General features: G+C 36.8%; 1 protein-coding gene across 2 annotated transcripts; it reads right to left on the reverse strand.

The window, feature by feature from the left end:
- Positions 1-5,499: 5,499 nt before the first annotated feature.
- LOC139126165 (poly(3-hydroxybutyrate) depolymerase-like) lies at positions 5,500-12,076 on the reverse strand. 2 transcript variants are annotated; one of them, XM_070692213.1, is made up of 11 exons: positions 11,906-12,074; positions 11,303-11,425; positions 10,681-10,878; positions 10,287-10,378; positions 9,451-9,564; positions 7,482-7,514; positions 7,087-7,192; positions 6,715-6,757; positions 6,406-6,531; positions 6,182-6,207; positions 5,500-5,734 (listed from the first exon to the last, which is right to left on the reverse strand). In XM_070692213.1, exons 1-11 carry the CDS (start codon positions 12,000-12,002, stop codon positions 5,562-5,564), a joined length of 1,131 nt encoding a protein of 376 aa, XP_070548314.1. In that variant the 5' UTR covers positions 12,003-12,074; the 3' UTR covers positions 5,500-5,561. The 2 variants fall into 2 exon arrangements, with proteins under 2 accessions (XP_070548314.1, XP_070548315.1); XM_070692214.1 differs by lacking the exon at positions 6,182-6,207 and having other exon boundaries at positions 11,906-12,076.
- Positions 12,077-23,074: the final 10,998 nt, after the last annotated feature.

Here is a 23,074-nt window from a genome sequence, read left to right on the forward strand (position 1 = left end):
GACTATCTTGTAATGCGAATGTATGTTTATAAATGTGGAAGGCGAGGTGACGAACAGTAAAAAAAAACGGAGACAACACGTACGTTTGAAATACTGCAATATGGTAGAGTAAGATATCCTTGGGAATTTACACATATGACAGTGATAGCAGTAAAGATATAATATATTGATATATTTATCGAATCATCCCTTCATAAATATCATCTAAGTGACACTCTTTCAGATCAACTGATATCCCCTATCGGCTCAGTTGCTGGTTTGAGTAAACCGGCTAGGCTGCTAGCTTATTGCATGCCCATAGTCTGACAACACAAGTGAGTCAACATTGTCGGGGGTCGGCCATGCAGTGGACGAACGGGGCGCAGTGCTCTGCCCGGCAGATGCGTCGGCGCCGCCGCCCAGCTGCCTTGCAATGGCCTCTGTCGCCGGGGAGAGGCATGGCTCAAAACTTGTATTATTGTCGGGGTTCGGCCATGCAGTGGACGAACGGGGCGCAGTGCTCTGCCCGGCAGATGCGTCGGCGGCCCCGCCGAGCTACCTTGCCAAAGCCGCTGGCACCGGGGAGATCACAGAGAAAGGTTCTATCGATCGGAAAAGCAAAATATAGAGAAATTAAGAGTGGCCGTCAAAACAAATCTTGTGACTTACAATAATCAAATATACTCTAGTTTATGTTTTCGTCACATGGATGAAAACTGATGACGAAGTGGAAATGATGACGAATCCTTACAGAAAAATCAGCTTGATCCGTTCTAGAAATTTCACATCATATGGAAATCATTGCAATACCTGCACTGTCTGACGTCATTTTCACCCTATTAACATGGTGTACACCGGTTTTGAAATTTGAATGTCCGCAATGTCTGTTCTAGGACTTTGATTGGTTGTGACGTAACAATATGGTATCCAATAAGTTGTCATTTAAGTCACCGTCTTAATGGCGAACACTCTTTCTCAGAGATGGTGCGTTTTTTGTCGCTTAAGCTACCATAATATCACAATCAAACACAATCTGTCATAAACATTTTTGAATGTGATTCTCTTGTAAATGAAATATAATCACTTCGTCGAAAATAGGCTTTTTGTAAGCGTATTCACAGTATATGTAACTTGGAATGAATGCGCATGCGTATCACCATCATCGGAGCGTGTAACGTTCAGCGAGGCAGATCTTCATTAGAGCTCACATGTCAACAACTTACAAACTCCCGTTGTTATGATGGTTATACATCTGAACTGACGTGTTTGAAACATGCAAATGTTGTATAACAGCCAACAGGTCTGTCACATACGAATGACTGTCCTATTTACGAACCGTGTCCCTTATAACATTATAAGAAAATTCGCTCTTGATTCTGAAATCAATCTTCGGAAAAAGATGAACACTAAGCTTATTAAAAGTAGAATTCGCTCCAGAGACAAATCTTTTGACGCCGATTTTGCTTACAATACTTTGATAGTCTGATGTGTCGGTCGTTTTAAAACCAAGAGTGAATAACGTTTTCACAGTCTCGTTTGTGTTAAGAGAGGAACTGTAATTTTCTCAACCTTATCACTGACAGTGTATAATGTAAAAAGACAAAGAAAAATTGTCTGTGGTTAAAAGGCAGATTTTACAAGAGAGTCGCGTTACTGTACCTGCAGCAAAATTACTGATCCATGATGCCTGAGGAGTAGGCAACGTACATTTGACTTGAGTTTGATCCGCTCCATACAAAGCTGAAATTGTCATGAAATGTTTGTCAAAGTTGTGACTTTTGATCTGATATTGTCGGTATCGTTGTTTTGTGTGAGGGTCAATGTATTATTCTAAATCGCGTATAATTTCAAGACTTGAATCTCTTCATTGAGCGGTTTGATACGAGTGACATAATTAAATAATATAAAATGGCAATTTTTATTTGTTGTTGCCAATCACAAAAAGGCTGTGTGCCTTGATTGATTACGTATACGTTAAGGAATTCAGGAATCTGATTATTTCAGTGTGAGAAACCTTCTTCAGCCAATTTTATGTAAATCAATGATGCGCACACAGTTTTCTACGCTGATCATTTGATCAAAACCCCTCAGAACAGATCTAGTTTTATATGTATTATGACTCTTAAATCATGAATTTTTATGCAACGAAATTCCTGGCTGTGTTTTCTCAGGGTCTGATATCAATGCAAATCTGTTTTCCACCGGTTTACACCAATCTCTGAAATCATCGATTATAGAGTCTGACGTAACTTTCCGATTGTATATGTGTCGTAAAAATAATTTCCCTGACGTCATATCTCTAAGCCTCGCATTCTATGTTGATTTCTGGTCCAAATGATTTCTTTTGCCAATTTGTGTCAAAGTATTATAGTCTGACTAGAGAAAATGGAGAAATGTTAACTTGGTAACGCGATGATGCGTATGACGCGTCACCGAGAAATGAGTTAGGTGGGCCGTGTTTCCCCTCGCCTTGGAATACTTCAGACACAAATCATATAATAATATTTTGTCGTCAAGATCATGGCGTTTGCCTTGTTTTACAAGTCACCAGGAAAGCTCTTTCAAGTTGAAAATAGCTGCAGTTTGACTGCATGACGTGGTAACGGACATTCTTCTGTCGTCCAGCATTATTTGCCACGAATGACTACTTTCCTACAAAGCTCCATTAGTTTTACTTTTAAAGTATCGTCATACTATCGTACACCTATCGCTTCAACCTGTGGACTTCGCATCATAGAGTATTGTACGATATATTCTCGACAAGATGCATCAAATAAGGGCGCATGCACGGAAATGTTTTATGTTACTTTATATTCGATATATTATACCCAATGTAAACGCATACGTAAATTTACGTTTAAATACTTGTCACTGACCTATGCAAAGGTGAGTCTCAGCCAAGCTGGAACCGATAACTGATATCAGATAATTAAACGCTGCGCGTGGCTTCACTATGGTGTAGAGATGTACCTGAATGTACATCGTCATTTGTCAAATGAACTCTTTAAACACAAGAATATTCTTCAAACTTTGTGAAATAACTCGACTGCAATCCATGTCATACTTTTACAAGCAAAACTTAATTTCAAAAAGTCCACCCCTGGGGGATAAACAAATTTCAATATTTCAATAAATAAAATGTTTTTGTTTTTGTATGGAAACTAATGGAATATTGTTTTTGGGGAAAATGAAACTTAGAAAAAAGACAACACAAGAACAAACTCCTTTGAAAGTTTTTTTCATAAAATATAAATGGTAGTATTATTTCATGTACAGATACCGACCATAAATCAATCGCTGTAGATCTGTCGAAACGATCATCTTGCATCGTTTTGTCATCTGTTGTAACTATGACTATAGAGATTACCTGCAGTTGTATCGGCTACCTTCAAACTAGCACAGGTAAAATAACACGTTTTGCTGCAAAAAGTCCGTCGGGGCCGTCCTTTATCTGACAAAGACATACTTCATTCTCATTTAGTCAACTCTGATGAGCTGAACTGTCTAATAAGTTACTAATGTCGATGTGTATCTCCTCTATTCTCATACTTATTTACAATAGTTGGTCCAGTTCTCACGTCAAAATGACACTGTCATACATTCAGTGACATCACAGGCGACCCCAAGTATTACTGAGTTTTTCGCACTGTTTTCTATACCATTTTCTCTTCTTTCTTCATGCTCCGAATGATCGGAATAAATAAAATAAATGGTTTATATAACCTAACCTAACCTAACCTAACCTGTGACTCTTTATTTATTTTACACTCCATTGAAAGGACGTATATCTCTCATACACACATGCTGTAATTAATTAGTCAACACAACTAATTATGCTAATCCGTGGACTTATCAGGGATTTTACGGGTTGGTCAACATCGCGAAAGATAGGAATGGTTACTAACATCACTATCTTTCCGATGTGACCAACCTCTGATAAGTCCACGGATTAGCATAATTAGTTGTGTTGACTAATTAATTACAGCATGTGTGTATGAGAGATATACGTCCTTGCAATGGAGTGTAAAATAAATAAAGAGTCACAGGTTAGGTTAGGTTAGGTTATATAAACCATTTATTTTATTTATTCCGATCATTCAGAGCATGAAGAAAGAAGAGAAAATGATAGAGAAAACAGTGTGAAAAACTCAGTAATACTTGGGTCGCCTGTGGTGAAATTTGACTCTCGGTTCTGTGACGTTTCAGACGTTAATGTGTTTCTGTGTTTGGGAATGTACGGGATGTGTCTGACTATACGGGTACGTGTCTTGGATGTGAACATGTATGTGTTATCGATATGCATTAATGGATATCTTAGCAAAATCGGATGTTTGCCCAATTCAAAGAATCTTGATCAAAACCCATATGATAAACTTAGGACTTAGCACAAAGATTGTTTTAATGTTTAGTATTTATGTCTTCTCAGCATCAAAACAACCTTACTTAAAAGCTTTATTGAAGTTATACTAGACAACTAACCGTGATCACTTCTCGATTCCAAAGTTGCAAGATGTAAGACTTTGCCAAGGCTTATTGGATATACACGTTTTGAGAGGTGACAAGGACAATTAACATCTGTAGTTTTCAAGAGATACATATTTACATGTGATGACTGGAGATAACATCTCTATGGAATTTCGATGCCTGTTGTTGTTGCGTGATAACAGTGCAAAATTATAAGAGGTCGATTATGTAAAAACTTTTGTAAAATTTTGAGTTGAAATATCTGCTGATAGAAACATTTCATTATGGAGAACAGCCGAAGATCTAAAGGATACTGACTTGTAGTACGGTGTAGACCAACCTCTTCGAATATCCAGCATTTATTGTTCGTGTCCTTATTAGCCATTAGAAACGCTCTTGCAATAATCCAAATCATACACGTTTTCGTTTTGATTTCCAGAGGTAGAGTGCCCCTCTGGGACAGATATACGGACTCTCAAATATTTACAATATTTCTCTAATGTACCGCTTGTGTGGAATAATTATTTAAGCTGTTTGGCTGAATGAAGTTGTCAGTGTCTTGATGCTTTTATAGAAATGGAAAATATTATTTTTACACCCATTGAGTTAAAGCAGGGATGGCGGCCATGTTAAATTCTAAAACATCGATAAATTTAAGGTAATTGTTTCCCTAGTTTGCATGGTGACCCCCACGATTTTTATTTTTATGTTTAAAGTTAGAGTATGATTGAAAGATTTCGAGAGGAAAGCTTGAACAAAAGCGTAATTATGTCATCTATAGGCACATACTACCTTCACTTGACATGATCAATCCAAAACCACATGTCCTAATATATTCCAAAATCAGATTTATATGTGGCCTCGAGTTGCTGACCACACTGACCATGATATCCATCGTGACTGTTTCGCCAGAAAGTCCGCCATTAAACGAGAAAGAACAGCACAAGTGTTCTGTTTTATAGCGATATGAAGGGTAAGAAACATGCTACTGATCTGTTTCATTCTTATCGTATTTTAAAACTGCAACTGCCACATATAAATACTTCAAAGATAAAATGCCGGTTAATCTGATGACTTTATTTCCCAAAATTATGAATTATAAGACAATAAAAGTCAAATTAATAAACGGGAGGACAAGTTGTACTGGGAAGCAACACCGTTGGGTCAGGAGGTGCTGGTACACACTGGTATCTGGAGAACATGTTTTCCATTACGGCACAAACTTCCATATCTGACGTCACTCGGTCGATTATATTTTTGACGAACTGCATCTGCACTCCGGACTTCAGGTCTGCAAGCAAAAACAGTAAGGAAATAAAAAACACAATATAATGATGTGCAACTTGACCTCTGTGAACCTAAGAGTAACCTACTTTATAATTTAAATGAATCCATTACAGATGATTCGTCTAGTTATCGTTTAGCACTGTGATATAACAAGTTAAATTGAAATTCTCTGTTAAAAGCAAAGCACGGGGATTTCTGTAAACTTTGTCATCGAGAAAATACAATGTAGCCATGTCTGTGAATTTCTTTGGGGTATTTTTGTCCAGTATGTTTGATCTTATCTCATTAAGTGAAACGTTGTGGTCAAGTGATGGGAGATGGTTTGACAGAAACTGTCTTTAATGGAATAAAATATCTCCTAACTAGTATTTTTGTAAAACTGTTTCTTTTTTTATATTTTGCCTGAAAAGTTACCAAAGCTGTAGTCATATTCAATTGTCAATTGTCTTACCGTATGAGTTGTTTGTGTAACCCCACCTGAGAAGAAATAAACGTGGTATCGAAAATGTTATTCACAAACATAGTTTTACAGTGCAAAATCTATTTTAAGGCTGATTTGTGATTGTTAATTATTGTAGGACAACAAATGTTTTAACGACGACCTCACTCAGGCATTCACAACTTTAGTCTCACCAAACTGTAATCATTTAAGTTGTTTGCATAAAAAACCCTCACCAATCAAAACATCCATTGGTGTTTCCGGCGCTGCTTGTTGCCTGGGGATACACGATGATGATGTCATTGAGTTCGCCAACTTCGTTGTATCCTGAATTCAAAACAAATTCTTCTTCCAGTGTGTTTCTGTAAAAATATCGAATCATGATGAGACATTACTGCTTCCAGTAGGAATGTGTGGAGGATAAAACAGCTACGTATTGGTTGTTATTTAAGTTAATTTCTCACCCAACCAATATTACTGAAAAGATAAATATTATTGAGAAGGATATCTCTCGTTTAACGAGTTCAAAGCAAATTTTATCTTACCTTCCCTGACTACAGCCGTGCAAAACGATGTGCAACTTGCAACCTGTGTGCGGCGAATGAAAGAACGTAACAAAGAGGTAAGATGGACAACATTGTTGTGGAGTGACTGTGAATACTAAATCTCTCACCAAATGTTAGGATGATCTCTCCGTTGACAATATTCGTAATTCCAGTCTCAGTCAGTCATACACTCAAGGGACATGTCAATGTCTTCGGAAGATATTGTCGTTTGGTTGTTGTGAAAGAAATTTGACTTTCACAGGACAAAAGTCCATGTTTTCGTTAACAAGTTTTACTAACATATCAATTTGTGGTAACTGTTCAGTCTGTTGCAAATTCACCGTGGTTTTATGAATATCTAAACCAATTTACCTGGTTTATGAGCGCAGCCTGTCGGTACGTATATGTAGCCAACACTGTCAAGGCTGGTACCACCAATGACAGAAGGCTCCAGTTCGGTCTGATCAAATGATAGCAACTATAACAAGAAGCAAAATGTATGTATAATTTACTCTTTCATTCATCTAAGTCTGATCGACAGCGTGTATCTTATTTTAATATTATCTCCCATCCTAGCTTCGCTGGATTTTGTGCTGTTGCGCGAACATACTTTTTTTGTAAGTTGTGTAAAGTTTTCTCGAAAAAAAATCGAATTTATAGTCTTCGAAGACAACCATACTTAAGTCGTGTGATTTAATCAGATATTTTCGTGTGTCATGCTGTATTGCTCAAAATTTTAAAATTTGCAATTCTTCTACAAAACTTACGTCACCGCCAGGTGCAGCCGTGTAGGAGGGTCTCTGTAAAAAACAAAGAAAACTATAAGAAAGCACGCGAAAAATGTTTTGCGGCGAAGATGAAAACTTCAGCTAAACGCACATTAAGGTACACTCCCTCTGCCAGTTCTCGGCCACTTGAATGAAAACCGATATTAACGATCGGCCGCAAGCGGCAGTTGCCAGTCTAACGTGTTTTGAATGTAGGCAAGAGTTATGCCTTCACAACCAATCACAAACATAGGTCAAAGGGCAAAAGGTTAAAGAGCAACAACAACAAATGTGCGCTCTATCGCTCTTCCCGTTATCGGCCACTTCGCCCCATTTCCATCCACAGTGTTGACCTGGCGTTTGTAGCGTGACTGTGGCCAAATATAGAGCGATTTCACACATGCTTATGAAGATTTGTTATCTTAAAATGTTTAAGGGCTGAACTGATCACAGAAACAGTGAAACCGCACTTAAATCCCGTAAAAATAACAGTTTGCAGAGGTAGCTTAGTCCTGGGTCTGCGCTGTGGTTGAATTAGTTCATGCTGACATGGTGCTGTGTATTATAACAACGGTGGGATACAGGAGTTCGCGTTCAAATCAACCATTATTTGTCTGATTTCTCATAGCATTTATTATTAATATCTGCCCAGATTTATATCAAATGTTAATATATATTGACTAAATAAATAAAAATGATGTGATATATAAAAAAGACAGCAAAACATAAACTACGCAGTGACTGGATATCGCCAACAATATAACCGGGGTAGACGTCAAGGCAAATCCCGGAGGCAAATCCACAAGGTTATATAAAACTACTTGATCGTATACATACAAATGTAAATATGAACTAAGATATGAACGATGTGTTGCCTTGAGTTGCTTTCCCTTTATTGAATACAAGAATATATTCGTATGTACACACGAACAATTCAATGCAAAGCATCAGGCAGACCGATTGCAAAATGTGAATGAACCTGTCAGCGTGAAGTATGGCCGATTTCAGGCAAATTACAATTTTTTTCAACCATGTACATCGGTACGAAATTCTTCAATGATAGACAAATAACACACATCGTAACATAGACATACTACCAGAGAACATTTATGAGTATTTGGTGGTTAAAAAATTCTTTTCGACTTCCAAAAATGTAGTGAGAAAAACTGGTCAAAATCGTAGCGACCATAAAATGCGCAGTAACAGTGAGAATCGACATGAGCATCTCTTCTTTTTATACCTGATATCGACTTGCTGATTCGTAATGGAATCCTAAAATTTGGTGCCGAGATTGTTGATTACATCAATAATCCTTAGGACCACGGAACTGACGAAAAATATCATAACAACGACTTACGGAACTCTTTTTCATGCCCTGGCCGAGAATAGGTGCTGGCCGAGAACAGGCGGAGGGAGTGTAGCAAATACTATCATATAAAGAATACTTGCTCGGTTTTATTCAAAATTACCAGTGTAGTGGCTGTGAAGATTACTCTTGCCAGAAGATCATAAATGTGAGTTGTTGCATTTCCAAAAATCTATGAATCTAAATTCTCAAGTATGCTCCAGATTATTTTATTATGCTAAATTTGCCGAATACATTTATTCTGCTCTGTCACTTAGTGCGTTATGTATTCGTTCTTGATGATATGAGGGAAATGAATTGCATGCATGGTAAAAAGAGTATCATCCTCGGCACTGCACTTGATTTTTGAATACTACAGCAAATATCAAGCTTATGTATTGAAACGTCGTAAGTAAATAAAAAGTTATTTACTACAAATTCTCCATAAATCACGTAAATTTGTCACAAATTTGCGATAAGACCTATACCAAGTTTACGTTTTGTGTAGACTTACACGACGCGTAAAATATGCTATGACATGTCAGATACCATGTCGCGCTGTAAAAAGCTTATTCAATGACACTTGATTTCAGGTTGTAGAAAGTTGTTGAGATCAGTCTGTACCTGCAAATTACCTCCATATATGTGATTCATCAGATGAAATGCAGCAGGATAGTTACAGTTGTTAATGTAGGGTCTCCGACTTGTTGTACAACCGTTACCATAGTGTTCAGTGATCTGAAGATGAATGTAATCTACATTACTTTCAAAGCATGGCCACAGGGACTGGTACGAATTTCACACAATCCTTTGTATCTTTGATAATGACTGACTTATTTAATCCCAAGATAACCTCAACACGGTAGCTTATTAGGCAGTGTTCAGAGACAAACAGCAGTGTGTGGTGAAGTGATCGGGGGGTCCGATTAAAGTGTTATTAAAGTAAGAGGAGACCATTGGTAAAAAAATACAGTTCTTCTTTGGAAATATATATGAATATCTTGGTTTTCGTGCAGGTCCCTGTGGTAGTGCTTGTATCTCTCCTAGACATCCAGTCTTGCAAATGTCATTGTAGTCATTGTGTAAAAGTATTGCATCTATATTGATGGATTATTTTCATGGCATGAATCGATTCATTCACAGTAAATCATATTATATGACGTTAAAAACTGAGGAAATTATCACTTTTGACTTCATTTGTACATAGAAGGGGTTCGTATACAGTCTCTGAAAACTTTGAAATTATTGCAATTGTTTCTCAGTAGCTGCATGGAAACATATCAACTTTGCCATGCCAGTCTTACTAGATGATGCATTGTCAGCGTTAAGAAACCCTGGTAACTGTACAGGGTAACATCCATCTACGAGATCTGAATATGAAAAGACTGATAGATCATGTCGTACCCTTAGCCATTTCATTGGCATAGTGTCGTTTCCATTTCATTTCCGACTGTACCTACCATAGCAAAGTTTGCATTGGTGCCATACTCCGTCATGATTTGAGTCGGATTAATGAATTCTTTATAGTAGCTTTCCAATTCCAATACCACACCTGTTTCCCAATGTACAAAACAAAATTAATTTGAAATCCCGTTATTTACATCTCTGTGCTTCAAAATGTGTTTGGATGCGTCAGTCCAATTGTATTTTTTTAAAATTAATGTTGTCAAGGCAACGAGCGAAGTATAAATTTCATGTACTCTTACAATAGCTTTCTGTACGCTCAACGTCTATACGTTCTGTCATTGTTTTTGAGTCTTTGCTTCGTAACTTATGACATCTACATATTCGTATATGTGAACAGAACTGAACTTGTCAGTGTTTGAAGATCACAGCCCCAATGGACATTCTTACCGGGTACAACTGTTGTGTCTGAAGTTCCACTGAACAAATAAACTTTATCATCAGCAATTCCTCTCACGGGGTCAATGTCTCCAGAACCTTCAGCAGAGTATGTGAAATCAATCAATCTGATGACGTCAATGTCTTGAGGTGAATCAGAACATGCGCCAAGTGCCCTAAGCGTACTGCCTTCTGCGCAGTGATATGGTCCTTGCAAGGAAGAAAATAAATAAGACGATAAAAAGTTCATTCTAAGACTAGGAGTCCATATAATTGAAGAAAATAATTTTGTAATTCGCTGAGATGATCTAGCTGAGATGTATCCAGTTAAACAACAATTCCACTGTGGCCGGAGTCAAAGTTTCATGGCATTCAGTTCAGAGATTATTTTGCGACGAAAGATACTCGTAGGTGCCTATGGTTAATGAGATATCATAAACATTGACTGACTGGGCAAATGTGCTGAAAGAAATAGCAATTTGTCAACATGAAATATTCTGTAAAATCCACGAAAGGGTTAGAACTTTACAACATTTGGTTGGAAGAGCCAGAAGAGCTGGAGGAAAAAATATTTTGTCAAAGCCAGGGTGTTATCTCCTGCCCCTATGGATGCAGTAATTAATGTCACGCTTACCTGCAGCCAAAGTTCCACATCCCATAATACTATTTGAATATGCCACTTGTACTTGTACAGCCATGTAACCTCCCGATCCAATACCACTGACCGATATCTGGCTTGGATCTGCACCATAACCAACTTATAACGACAAATATTAAAATCGAGGTGTGAATATGCACAGTGTAGTCGATATTGACGACCTAAAATAATACATATTAAGTTTTTATACAACAAAAGTTATAATGCATTTCCCAGGATATTCCTATTCTTCAAGCCAGCGACATTGAAAAAGTTTCAAATTTGACAGTGGTAGAAAGGAATATGTTAAGAATGATGCTGAGGTAAGATACGCTGATGGGAGAAGAATTCCATCAAACTCCTGTAGAGTCGATTATCCTTTGCCTAATCTCACAGATGCCTGTGTCATTTTTGACAGAATGACATTTTATCGTACTAACAAGTTGTTAACGGTAAACTACCATCCAAGATTCAATTCAGTTCCAAATGTATGCCATCCTTGCTTGCAAGCATTGGTAAAATATCTCTTGTATATTTCCATCGTTCCTGGCGGAAAATAATACGCCATGTCGTAGTTGGAAAGAATCGAATAAAACTTACGGAGTGGATCTGGATCAGGGTCTGGTACCCATAGAACACACTGACTTACAGTAGCTAAGGACAACAGTGTAGAGACTAACCATATTGCAGTCGCCATCTTGAAATTTCCTTACAGACAAACAGAAATGGATGACGCTTCGTTAAACCTATTTGTCGCACGAATACCCGGCCCATTTATCTGAGTAAAGTAAGTCTTTATTATCAAAGGGATACATGTGTCCTGGGACGACATCCTGACCTCTTTGTCTGAGGTGATAGCATATCAGTGTACAGAGTCGTGGGAAGAGAAACCTGCTTTGTGAAGATGATAAAGACGACTGTTGGTATACCTGGTGTAATGCAAATATCGGAGATAGAAAAATCATGTTATCAAATCAATAATTTGTCAATTTGTAAGATTGCTAGCACGCAAGAGTGTTCATCATTTTCTATAGAATCGTAATGTAATCGTTAACCCAGGTACAGTTGTAATGATTTCGGGTCAACTAATTGTTTAACACACCTATTCTTCCTTGCGGCTTTCTCGTAGCGTTACAATAATGATACAACACACCGTCAATCACATTATTATCACTACCAAATGCACTGTATAGTGTTAATTAGTCATTTTCAAGCAATTCGTCTTTCTTTATAAACCTAAACTGTGCTTTTACTAGTTCCAGTTCCTTTCTTTGCAAACGTTTAATCCATTCTTCCGCTTCGTCGTGTATGGCCTAACTCAAGGTCATTACTCTTCCTGCGTCTGCGAATTTCGACACGTCTTTGGAAAACGCATATCATTTATTCTCACCGTGGTTTTAGTACATTTCCTTTGCAATTTGACTATCTTAGTCCGATTATTCCGATGCCAAATCCGTAGCCGAGTTGTTTTTTTTTGATAATCGACAATTGAATAGCGCTCACTAAAGAGATCAGAATTACAGCACACCTCATCATATTTCCTATGCGATAAACCGTCAACGCTAGTAATGGTTTTTCCTGGCTTCTGAACGATTTCAAAATCATAACCCTGAACTTAAAGAATCCCCCCTGGCGATCCTACCTGATTGTTTGCATGGTCAATAACGATCTTAAATTTAGTAGAACGATCTTCCCCTCTACTGTCTATGGTAGAACGCAGATGGAGGTCGCACTGAGATAAAACATTAAATACCACTATAGCTTTGCGTGCATGCGTTTTGTGGTAGTGTATAGCTGCTGAGCTGGGAAAAGAAGTCCTCCGAACGCATTTTGTTTCTCAATCCCATGTCAAAATAAAAATAGAGGAATGAGTAGACAAAGTAAACGGTCCATCAAAACGTAGGTATTCCAAACTAGGATGTAGACACCAAAACCTGATTTAAGATATCGAAGGCCTGTTGACGCTTGGCCTCCCGAATTTTACGAATAAATTGTACTTCTTCCTTCAATAAATCGTGCAAAGGCCTAGGAATCTTCGCATAGTCTCTGATAAAGGGAAATACAGTTCAGCTATCTCAAACAAGGCACAGACACTAGATTCTAGCTGAGGGAAAATTCTTAATCACTCTTATCTTCTATGGATCAATCCACTTTCAATCTAGCTTCTTTAAGACGTGACAACACAATGTTAAGACGCTGTAGATGTTTACTAAATGTCTTCCAAATTTCTGTCTTTCCGTATCCAAATTATGAATAATTGTCTCATCTTTAACTGAAGGAAACACTATTATGCACGCACTCTCATCACCAGAATTTAATAGCCTGAGTTGAATGAAGCCCCTCTTGTTTTATTTTGACATTGCAAAATGCAAGTTGTAAATGTTGCTGTAACATTTCAAACTAGAATACTATCAGTTAGTAAGCAGAATCTTTCCAATCAGTTTAATCATGGGACTTCCAAAAGCAAAACAATCATCACAGAATGTATACTAAATTCTGGAAGTACATGCATTGGTGTGTATTGGCTTGTCACAGATTGAGAAACGAACACAGACCAATGACAGTCTTGAATTTTTGACATTAAATTTGACTCTCACTACTAACTATGAAATGATTGACAGTAGTTCAAGTTTTACCATTGACAAATAATGTTCTGCCTGGCAAATTTATGTTATAATTTTAAGAAGTTGGTACACGGTTTGCTACAAAAATGAATCAGGTGACATATGGATTTCTTATCTCAACTGTATGAATCACAGGTTTGGGGACCGTTTACTGTATATACATATTCAAAGGCAAACTTAAAGCCTCAACAGAAGTGGTATTTGTGAAAAAAAATCAGTCTTTCTGTCCAACAATTTCCCTGTCTGACTGCATTAGCTCATAAATCCAGCCCATAGTATATTCCACCTTCAGCTTGTACATGTACGTCAAAATTCTGAAAGTTCAAGAACGCGAACCTGCACATTGGCGACAAAACTAAATCAAAGCGACTTAAGGTTTTCCAGGTAGATATATTTTGTCAGATTTTAATAATTTTAGCTGATTTTTACGAAACGGACTGAATTTCAAAGTCGGTCCAGCTGGTCGCGTCAGAATAAATAGTATTCATTGTCGGGAGAGGACAAACTTGTCTTATGCATGTGATAGAAGATGTTACAGAGAATTTTATTGTACCATTATGTATCTAGGTCTTTCGGTTCCTAGTAGGATAGTTACAACGTTTGATATCATGAAGGTTTGCTAAGAATATATAATTCGTGGTCGGTGACTTGTTTGTTGAACGGAAGAGACTTTAGATGGCTGATTTTCAGAACATGAAAATATTACAGAAACCATTACTGTTTTACTATGACTATTGTCAGTATTAGTTAGTCTACGATATCATATCTTAAACACTCATAATACGAAAGATCCCTTCCTGGGGAATTGTCGACGCATACATTTTGCTTACTATTATATGTCGATAACATTCTTACTTAGGCGTGAGAAGTTTTGATGATTACCATAAATCTTTAGGAGAGGTATATACTTTTTTAAGGAGTTAATGTTGGAAATGTAAGACGATTAAATGTTTTTATAGAAATGTAAACTGTGGCCAACTTTACGAAAAAGAATTCAGAGAAAATGAAAAACTTGTTGAAAGTTGCCTGAATTTTTCACTTTGGTGATTCAAGGAACGATCTTCAATCACTAGAAGTCTTGTAGCAGGGAGCAAAATGTGAACTGGATTTTGACAGGAGATCGTTGTTTGTTGACAAATTTCTCTGTTGAATCAAGATTGCGATGACTCAGCTCACATAAATGTCGTATTTACGTTGTTGGAAAAACCATGTATACCTATGCCCTATGGTTTCAAATTCTCGAGTCCATATACAAACTACTCCTCGGATCTAGAATCCCGGCGAGAGCGTCTCAATGTTTGACCTCCGTTCAAGCAAGGACAACTTACATTCCAAATCGACGGAATCGTTGAAAGTTCTGATCACTTTCAAATAGCATTATTCTAATATCTTTATTTTCTGGAGATGTCAGTGTTATAGGCGACGATATCATTGGTGGATATTTAATGACGGTAGTCTAAGAGTGAATATGTGCCAAAAGTAATACAGACCGCGTTTTGATGTCCGGAAAAAAACACAACTCGTCAATGGTATTTATTTTGGATATAACAGGTTATATTTACGTTTGTATTTGTGCGATTAATCATACTTGAATGACAGAAATATGCCGGCAACCATTTTGATCATGCCTTGTCTAGCCCACCCTCACCGGGCAATACGGTTTTTCTACGTTTTTTACGTACTCGTTCAATATGCATGAAAATATATATCACTTTGTAAAGAGAGTAGGCAAAATTAAATATGTTTCATGCTCGTCGTGAACATTGCTGGAAGTTTAAAGCAGACTGTTCATTGTCTATTGTATGCAAAAATTGGGTATTGTATTTGAGAGGTTAGTCACTAAGAATTGAACTGGTCCAATCTGATTAATATCAGATGTAGAGTACGGCGACGTCTACTAACGCGTATACGCGGTATTATGCAGTGTCTTGGACGCTTCTTTTCAACAATACTCTTCTTGTACAGAGACAGCGTCCAAAGGTATACTCAATGAGAAAGCAGCTATAAATTTTGATTATTTTTTCTATTTTTGTAATAACAACATGGTGTAGAATGTGCACTGGCAATATTGTTATTACTGAGGAAACTGAAAAATGCAGTATATCGTCATGACTCCTAAATCAATTGTTTGTAGATTTTGACGATGAGAAGATTTGATTCGGCATTTCGCTGTGAGAAACTAGACGAATTGCTCTTGTTTTAAATTGAATGACACGGGCAATGATATCAAGAAATCGGTGAATATTCGATTGGTACCCCAGCCATTTTAATCCCAGTAATGTATACAAACCAATAAAATATCAAAATTAGAAAGATGGAGATTTCATACATATCAACGTGTCACACTTTCTGATGGTATAAAAAGCTGCAAAGTGATCCATGCAGTGCTCCAATGTTACCTCAAGTAATTTGTAAGAAGCGCAAAAATGCGCATGAGCTGCTCTATAAGTTGCACCATTGCGGATTTTGAGAGAGAGAAAAAAAGTAAAGTGCGTGTGTGGCACTTAAAAACGCCAAGCCTACTAGCTCCTCTAAAGGCTCCATTTTGTGATTGCGTGTAGAAGTCATGCTGTCATGAAGTCGTGATTCTTCGTAGGTCACATGACGCACTAAAATAAGAAAGTAAGTAAGTACTTCTTCTGTCTGATGACTGCAGGATGCATGAAACTTAAGTAACAGATATCATTACTTGGTAGTTGAAGTAATTTTGTGTCTTGTCATAATATGATAACTAGTGTCCACAAAGCGATAATCTTTCAGTTTTGAAAGTCCTATAAATATTATGTCCCTTTTCCTCAGGCATAGGAAAGAGATTGTCCACGAAACAAGTCCAAATTCTTGACCATAATGCGTACCAGGGACGTTCAGTTCATGATGGTTTCACATACAAAGTTGCCAGAAGACTGAGAAGATTGACTTCACTCACACTATTCTAAGAAATAGAGTCGTGCATATTGCAGATGGAAAAAAACTATTGTCAATAAACACGATATTTACGGAGAAATCCAGCAATTCTTCGTTCGTTTGGTGTACTGTCTGTCTCAGGAATGTCGAATCCGAAAAGTCCCCGTTTTATATATAACAATGTCACACTTTACTATCATGAAGCAAGTGTGGACGCTTTTAACTCTTCCTTCACGAGTGTTGTTATATCGTTATTACCTTCAGTGTTTGCATTGCCTTGCATCATAAAACGTTGATATCTTCAAATATTAGTAAGACAGAAGGTAATGATATAAACTTGACTCCAAGACTTCTTAAAATAGGTGCAGCTAGCATTGCTGATTCGGTACCAGCATCTTCAACATGTCAGTATCCAAGGGTTCTTTTCAAAATTGTTTTAATTGCACTCGACTCGTTCTGATCCATAATGTTATCAGTAAATACACGTGTATTTCCCTTCTACCAGTTACATCTAAAATTCTCGAGAAGAGGTATCTCAAGACAGCAATGGCATTGTTACCTCCCCTGGCTCTAAACAGTTTCACTTATTCCTTACCGTACTTCTTAAGCTTAAAGACAACTTTCGAGAATTATCCATAATGGTCTCTACATTGTTATTATTTGTAGATCTTCGTAACGTAATAAATCTTGTGAATAGCGATCTACTTATTAGAAAGCGTTCAAACAGCCCATCTTTACCGTGGTTTTGATCTTATCTAATAGGTCAAAAGTGAAAGGTGAAAACTCTAGGGTCTGATGTCCACAATTTTCGATTTTTGAAAAACTGAGACGATGAATTTCTTCTAACCCCTATAGCTTTAAAATGAGCCCCAACAAGTGGTAGATCAGAAAAGACTTGTAAAAATTTGTTGAGACAAAGTCATGGACAATATAGCTTCAAGGTTATGTAGAAGTGGCTTTCGAAGTCCCTCGTTAGTAATGAGTGTGAACTACATCCATGACTTTTATTATGTCTTGGATCAGTTTATAGATAAGTGTGATACAACTGATACAGGACAGATAAGTGTGATACAACTGATACAGGATAGATAAGTGTGATACAACTGATACAGGACAGATAAGTGTGATACAACTGATACAGGATAGATAAGTGTGATACAACTGATACAGGATAGATAAGTGTGATACAACTGATACAGGACAGATAAGTGTGATACAACTGATACAGGACAGATAAGTGTGATACAATTGATATAGTGCCTCTATTGCCTTATTTGACTTTTATATGGACGCTCAAGTCCGAAATAAAGATATAATAGTAATAAATAATAATAATAGGATAGATAAGTGTGATACAACTGATACAATATAGATAAGTGTGATACAACTAATTCAGGATATAAAAGTCATTTATTCTTATTACTAACTTCGGACTTCAAAGCCATTTCTACTTAACCTTTAATACACATGCTGAAGCTATATTTTCTGTGACTTTGTCTCAAAACGTACTAATTACATCACAGATCAGTTTCTCCGTGTTGCACTGTGTTTAGGTACAGCAGCCGGATGAGAGCCTCGCTGAGTAGTCTTGTAAACTGACAGAGAGATATGACAAAAAACAATAAACAAAGACATGAAAGTATAAAATTAAAATTTTTAATGTTTGAAGTCTCAGCCAGTATGGCATAAAGGGAGTACTGTACAGTGATTGATTTTACACTGGTAGTTGAAAAGTGAGAGAGGATTCCCTAGGGGAATGTACAAAGCCATGACTATAGCTCCCTAGCTGCATATAAATATGTGTATGACAATGGTATAGGAAGCTAGCTGAGAGAAACTGTGAGAAGAGGAGTGTACACTGAAAATCAGTGACAGATATGGTATTATCCATCCTTAGAGTCGATCCATTTTGGTGACAATTTGATAAGACCAGTGTGTGGTTGCTCAATGCTTTCTTCGCTGGAATGAATTTTACAGACACCACTGACTTGAAAATGGTTGATTCTATGGTCAGATTGGTGAAATAGTTCAGCTGAAGGAGATATTATAGATACATGCATATCTTGAACTTAGTCTCACCAATGTACAGGTGCTGTGTTTGATATGGCTGGTAACATAAATGGGATACCATGTGTTTCAGGTGATGTTACTAATCATTTTGTACATTTTCTGAGTGGCTAGGGGGTTATTGTATGGAATTCAGAAACAAAGTTACATTGGTGACAAAAGCTACAATGTTTGGTGTTACCAGAACTTGGTGGATTAGTTTTTAAATGAATCTTAGGTGGTGCAAGATAATATTGTCTAATGTCAGATGGGTAGATAACGGGCAGTAATTTGCATATCAGTGATGGCTTTACAAATATTTAATCTTTGACAATCCTAACCTAATGTTTAATTAGAATATCAGATATTTTTGGGAAGGCAGGAACACAACAGTAAAAACCTTTAGAAATGTATACAAACCGCGTCAGTGCGAGTGTAAAAGACATGATAATTACAATATTTGAAAAATGGTGGATAAAAACACTGGGTGTAAAGGATTAAAAACAGATGTTTCAGGGTCAACCCTTCTGGTATTGCAATTTAATGTCTTTTGAGGAATGCAATATTGTCATTTGTAACATTAATGGGATGTGAGTTGTATTAAGATTGTGTCTGTCAAGGGATTTAGCTTTGTTGGCTTGTTTTCAATATCATTGGGTCATATCCACTGTTACTAGTAAAACGCCTTTTCAGTTCAAACATCTTCCATTATATCAACTGGTCTAACTCTAATATTGATAATTCATTCCCTTTGTCTTATCCATCATCATCATCTTGAAAACAAATCTTAAGGCAGGCAATAAATCATGATATTACCCCTGCCACATATATTACTAGTTTGATTACAAACTGAACACAGATCTTAAGGCCGGCAATAAATCATGATATTACCCTTGCCACATATATTACTAGTTAATTACAAATTGAACACAAATCTTAAGGCAGGCAATAAATCATGATATTACCCTTGCCACATATATTACTAGTTTGATTACACCAAACAAACATTTTGTATCTGAACCTTATGACAACGTCAGTTACTCAGAATATTGCTTTGAACAAACAGAGATTTAGAATTTGCATTTTAGTCTGTCTCTCACACCTACCAAATTTTCAACATTTATTCACTTGAAATTTGTATAATGATCATGTTAACATACAAAAATTCATTCATACTCAGTTCACTATCACACAAGGGAATACATAATGATCGTTAACATTCTAATGATGAAAAGCAATTACGGTTACTCGTAGTGACCTTTCATTCTCAGTTTTACTTTTAGCATTCCATCGATTTGTTCAGAGATGAATATGAGGATATGTCACCAATTAGAAATTTATAATACTGTAAGAATTAAAATGAAATCTTACAGTCTGTTAGTGAAACAAACAAAATTTGCCAATCCTGGGTATGGATACTTCTAAAGAACTGATAGGAATGTGAATGCAAGCCAAATATATTTTCCTTTCACGTAAGCTACACTCTAAAGTCTAGTGCATATAGGATAGAACCTTCCCATGATAAATCAACATTTTGGTCGCTACTTGCAATACCGGTGATGGACGGTCGGCCGAGTGACGAAAGGACCATGTTATTCATAGCGGATACAATAATTCAAACAGAATTGCTAATAATTTCATACAATTATCAAAATGACATTATTTTGTCCTTTCACTGTCGTTTATGTGGAACTTCGTATTGTACCTGTACTAATTCTGAGTCATTTAATTTTATTTATATTGAATACGTGAAAATACCAAAACTGAAAGATTCCGGCGCAAGGTACTTTTCACCATTGTTTCTTTTCCTGAGAAATAACTGCTATACTTTGTTAAGTCATGTGACTATAATTAACAGTCCTCAGACTTTTTACCGAACGGTAATACTAATGAGAAGAAAGGAAAAACTGCAATTACTGTTTTTTGAGTTGTCTTTCTTGATTTGCAGTCCTGGAAAAACTTCTAAATATGGAGCGTAGGAATGCTTATGTAGACGTGTATTAGAGTAAATATCATTGACATTATCGTCGTGACTGGTTTAGAGTATTACTCGTATACAATGTATTCGGAAGTGTGCATTCGATATTCCTGAGTGGAATGTGCAAGGCAAATAAAATATTTTAATCACGGATCGTACTTATTCAGCGCAATAAAGTCTTTTCAACATGGATCGTAAGATGTAGATAAAACAGCAAAGGTTTGAATTTACCTGAAAATTCCCCGTTCGATTTCAGTATACTTCTGTATTTACCAACACCAATTACGATTAAACTCGGTGAACCTCGACCTTTCCATCTAAACTTCCGGTGTTACACTTGTCGAGAAAAATTGCACGTGCATTGTTATATAGGCTCCTATGATCTGCAAAGGTAACAATCAGTTTTAAAAATTTTGTCGACTGAGTTTGCGCTTAAAATAAAAATTTCGAAAGTCTTTTCTAACAATGTTTTTCAGAATAATTTTACTCATATTGTTGCTAGTTAAAATTGACATAAAGCGATATTGAATATTGTACTTCTACTCAGCATCCATTAGTATTAAAATAACACGAGTATGCCCTGATTTGACTCACGGTTAGAAAGGAAAATCGAACTGTTCTCATTCGGCAGTAGGCTTATTGTAAAACTCCATTTACCCAACCGTAAACACCGCATTCACCAACAACCTAGTCCGTTATTTGAAATGAACTTTTACTATTTCTTAGCTATGGATTGACACTTCCCAAAAAATTATGTTTAACTGAAAACGGAAACGTCAAAAGTACCACTACCAAGGTTGTAGAAGTGACGGACATCCAACAAATCCTTGCCAATCTTTTCAAACAGTTGTGGTCTATTATCATAAATAATATTGCAAAAATCCACCAGATTTAATTTGCATTGAAATTTTTAGAGGAGAATATGAGGATGTTTCACCGATTATATGTATGTCATAGGGTGATTTTTTATGTTTACGCTTAATATTAATGCAAAATATGGTGGCTTTCAATACAAGGCGAAAAATGGCTGATCGATGAGAACATTTTTAGGTTTACAACACTTTAACTATCAATTCAGAATATAACATATTATGGTAAGGGAGCATTCATGTTTTTACGGGGGGAGGTCCGGTGGAACGCAGGCTACAAATGGAATGCAAAAAGCGACCCCTTCCAAATTATATTTTACAATATAACCCCATCAATTGTGAGATGTGACCCCAATTATTATCAAGTGTAAATTAAATTTCAACAGTTTGAGCGGTTGCTCATTGCATAAAAACTGAAAAAAGTAAGTATATGGCGAAGAGACGTTCTTGAAGAGAATAATTTCCTTGGCAGACATTTCCTCGATATTCATTTTGGAAAACAGTTGAGTATTTTGAAAAAGTACTACGACATGCAAGCTGATGAAATTTGTCTATCTGTTCAATAATATTAACTTACAATGATCACAAAACAATTTTGATAGAAATAAATATGTATTGAATATCGCAGGCGTGTTTATGTCCACAATAAAAGCGTTGATCTTACAGTAGAAAGTATTATACACTGCTGTGCCAAACAGTCTGTGATAATTCACTTCTCATATATCCACATGATCGTTTTCGTAAACATTCTAAAATACACGGATACACCTGGAATGGCGTTGTCTAGCTAGAAATACAAACAATTGGTGTTCGTTGACTGATGGCTTAGTAATTATATTCAACCTTCTATATGCATATGGTTTGATCACCTTGTCAAAGGCAAGACTGGTGGTACTTGTTGTGGGGACAATCACGTGAAACCACATGTAATCATCTTGAGGAACAATAGCACCCTGGGTGTATCGGAAATCGGATGTTTTCAAAGTTAAATTTTACGTTCATAGAAATAAAGTTCACATCTCCAAAGACCAAATTGTCTTCTCGTTTGATAGAGTCGCCTTCGCTGTACTCATGTACGTAACACGATCGCAGTTTGAGCCATTCAGCGTTCGTGTTATAAAAGTTGGAAAAGGGATTATTGGAATTGTAAAAGTTTACTGTTTCAGTTATTTGAAAATTCTTACCGGGCCATTATCCGGGAAGCATCGGGAAATAGTCCATTCCCTCGGCCATGTGATAAGTGTTGCTAAACTCACATGTCACTTCCACTGACTCAGGTGTGTAGCTCGTAGAATTGTATTGCGTGGTAGAGAACGCCAATTTTCAGCGTCCATGCCATGAATAGATG

Source organism: Ptychodera flava, assembly GCF_041260155.1.
Source record: "Ptychodera flava strain L36383 chromosome 3 unlocalized genomic scaffold, AS_Pfla_20210202 Scaffold_27__1_contigs__length_13241970_pilon, whole genome shotgun sequence".
Classification (NCBI taxonomy): Eukaryota; Metazoa; Hemichordata; class Enteropneusta; family Ptychoderidae; genus Ptychodera; species Ptychodera flava.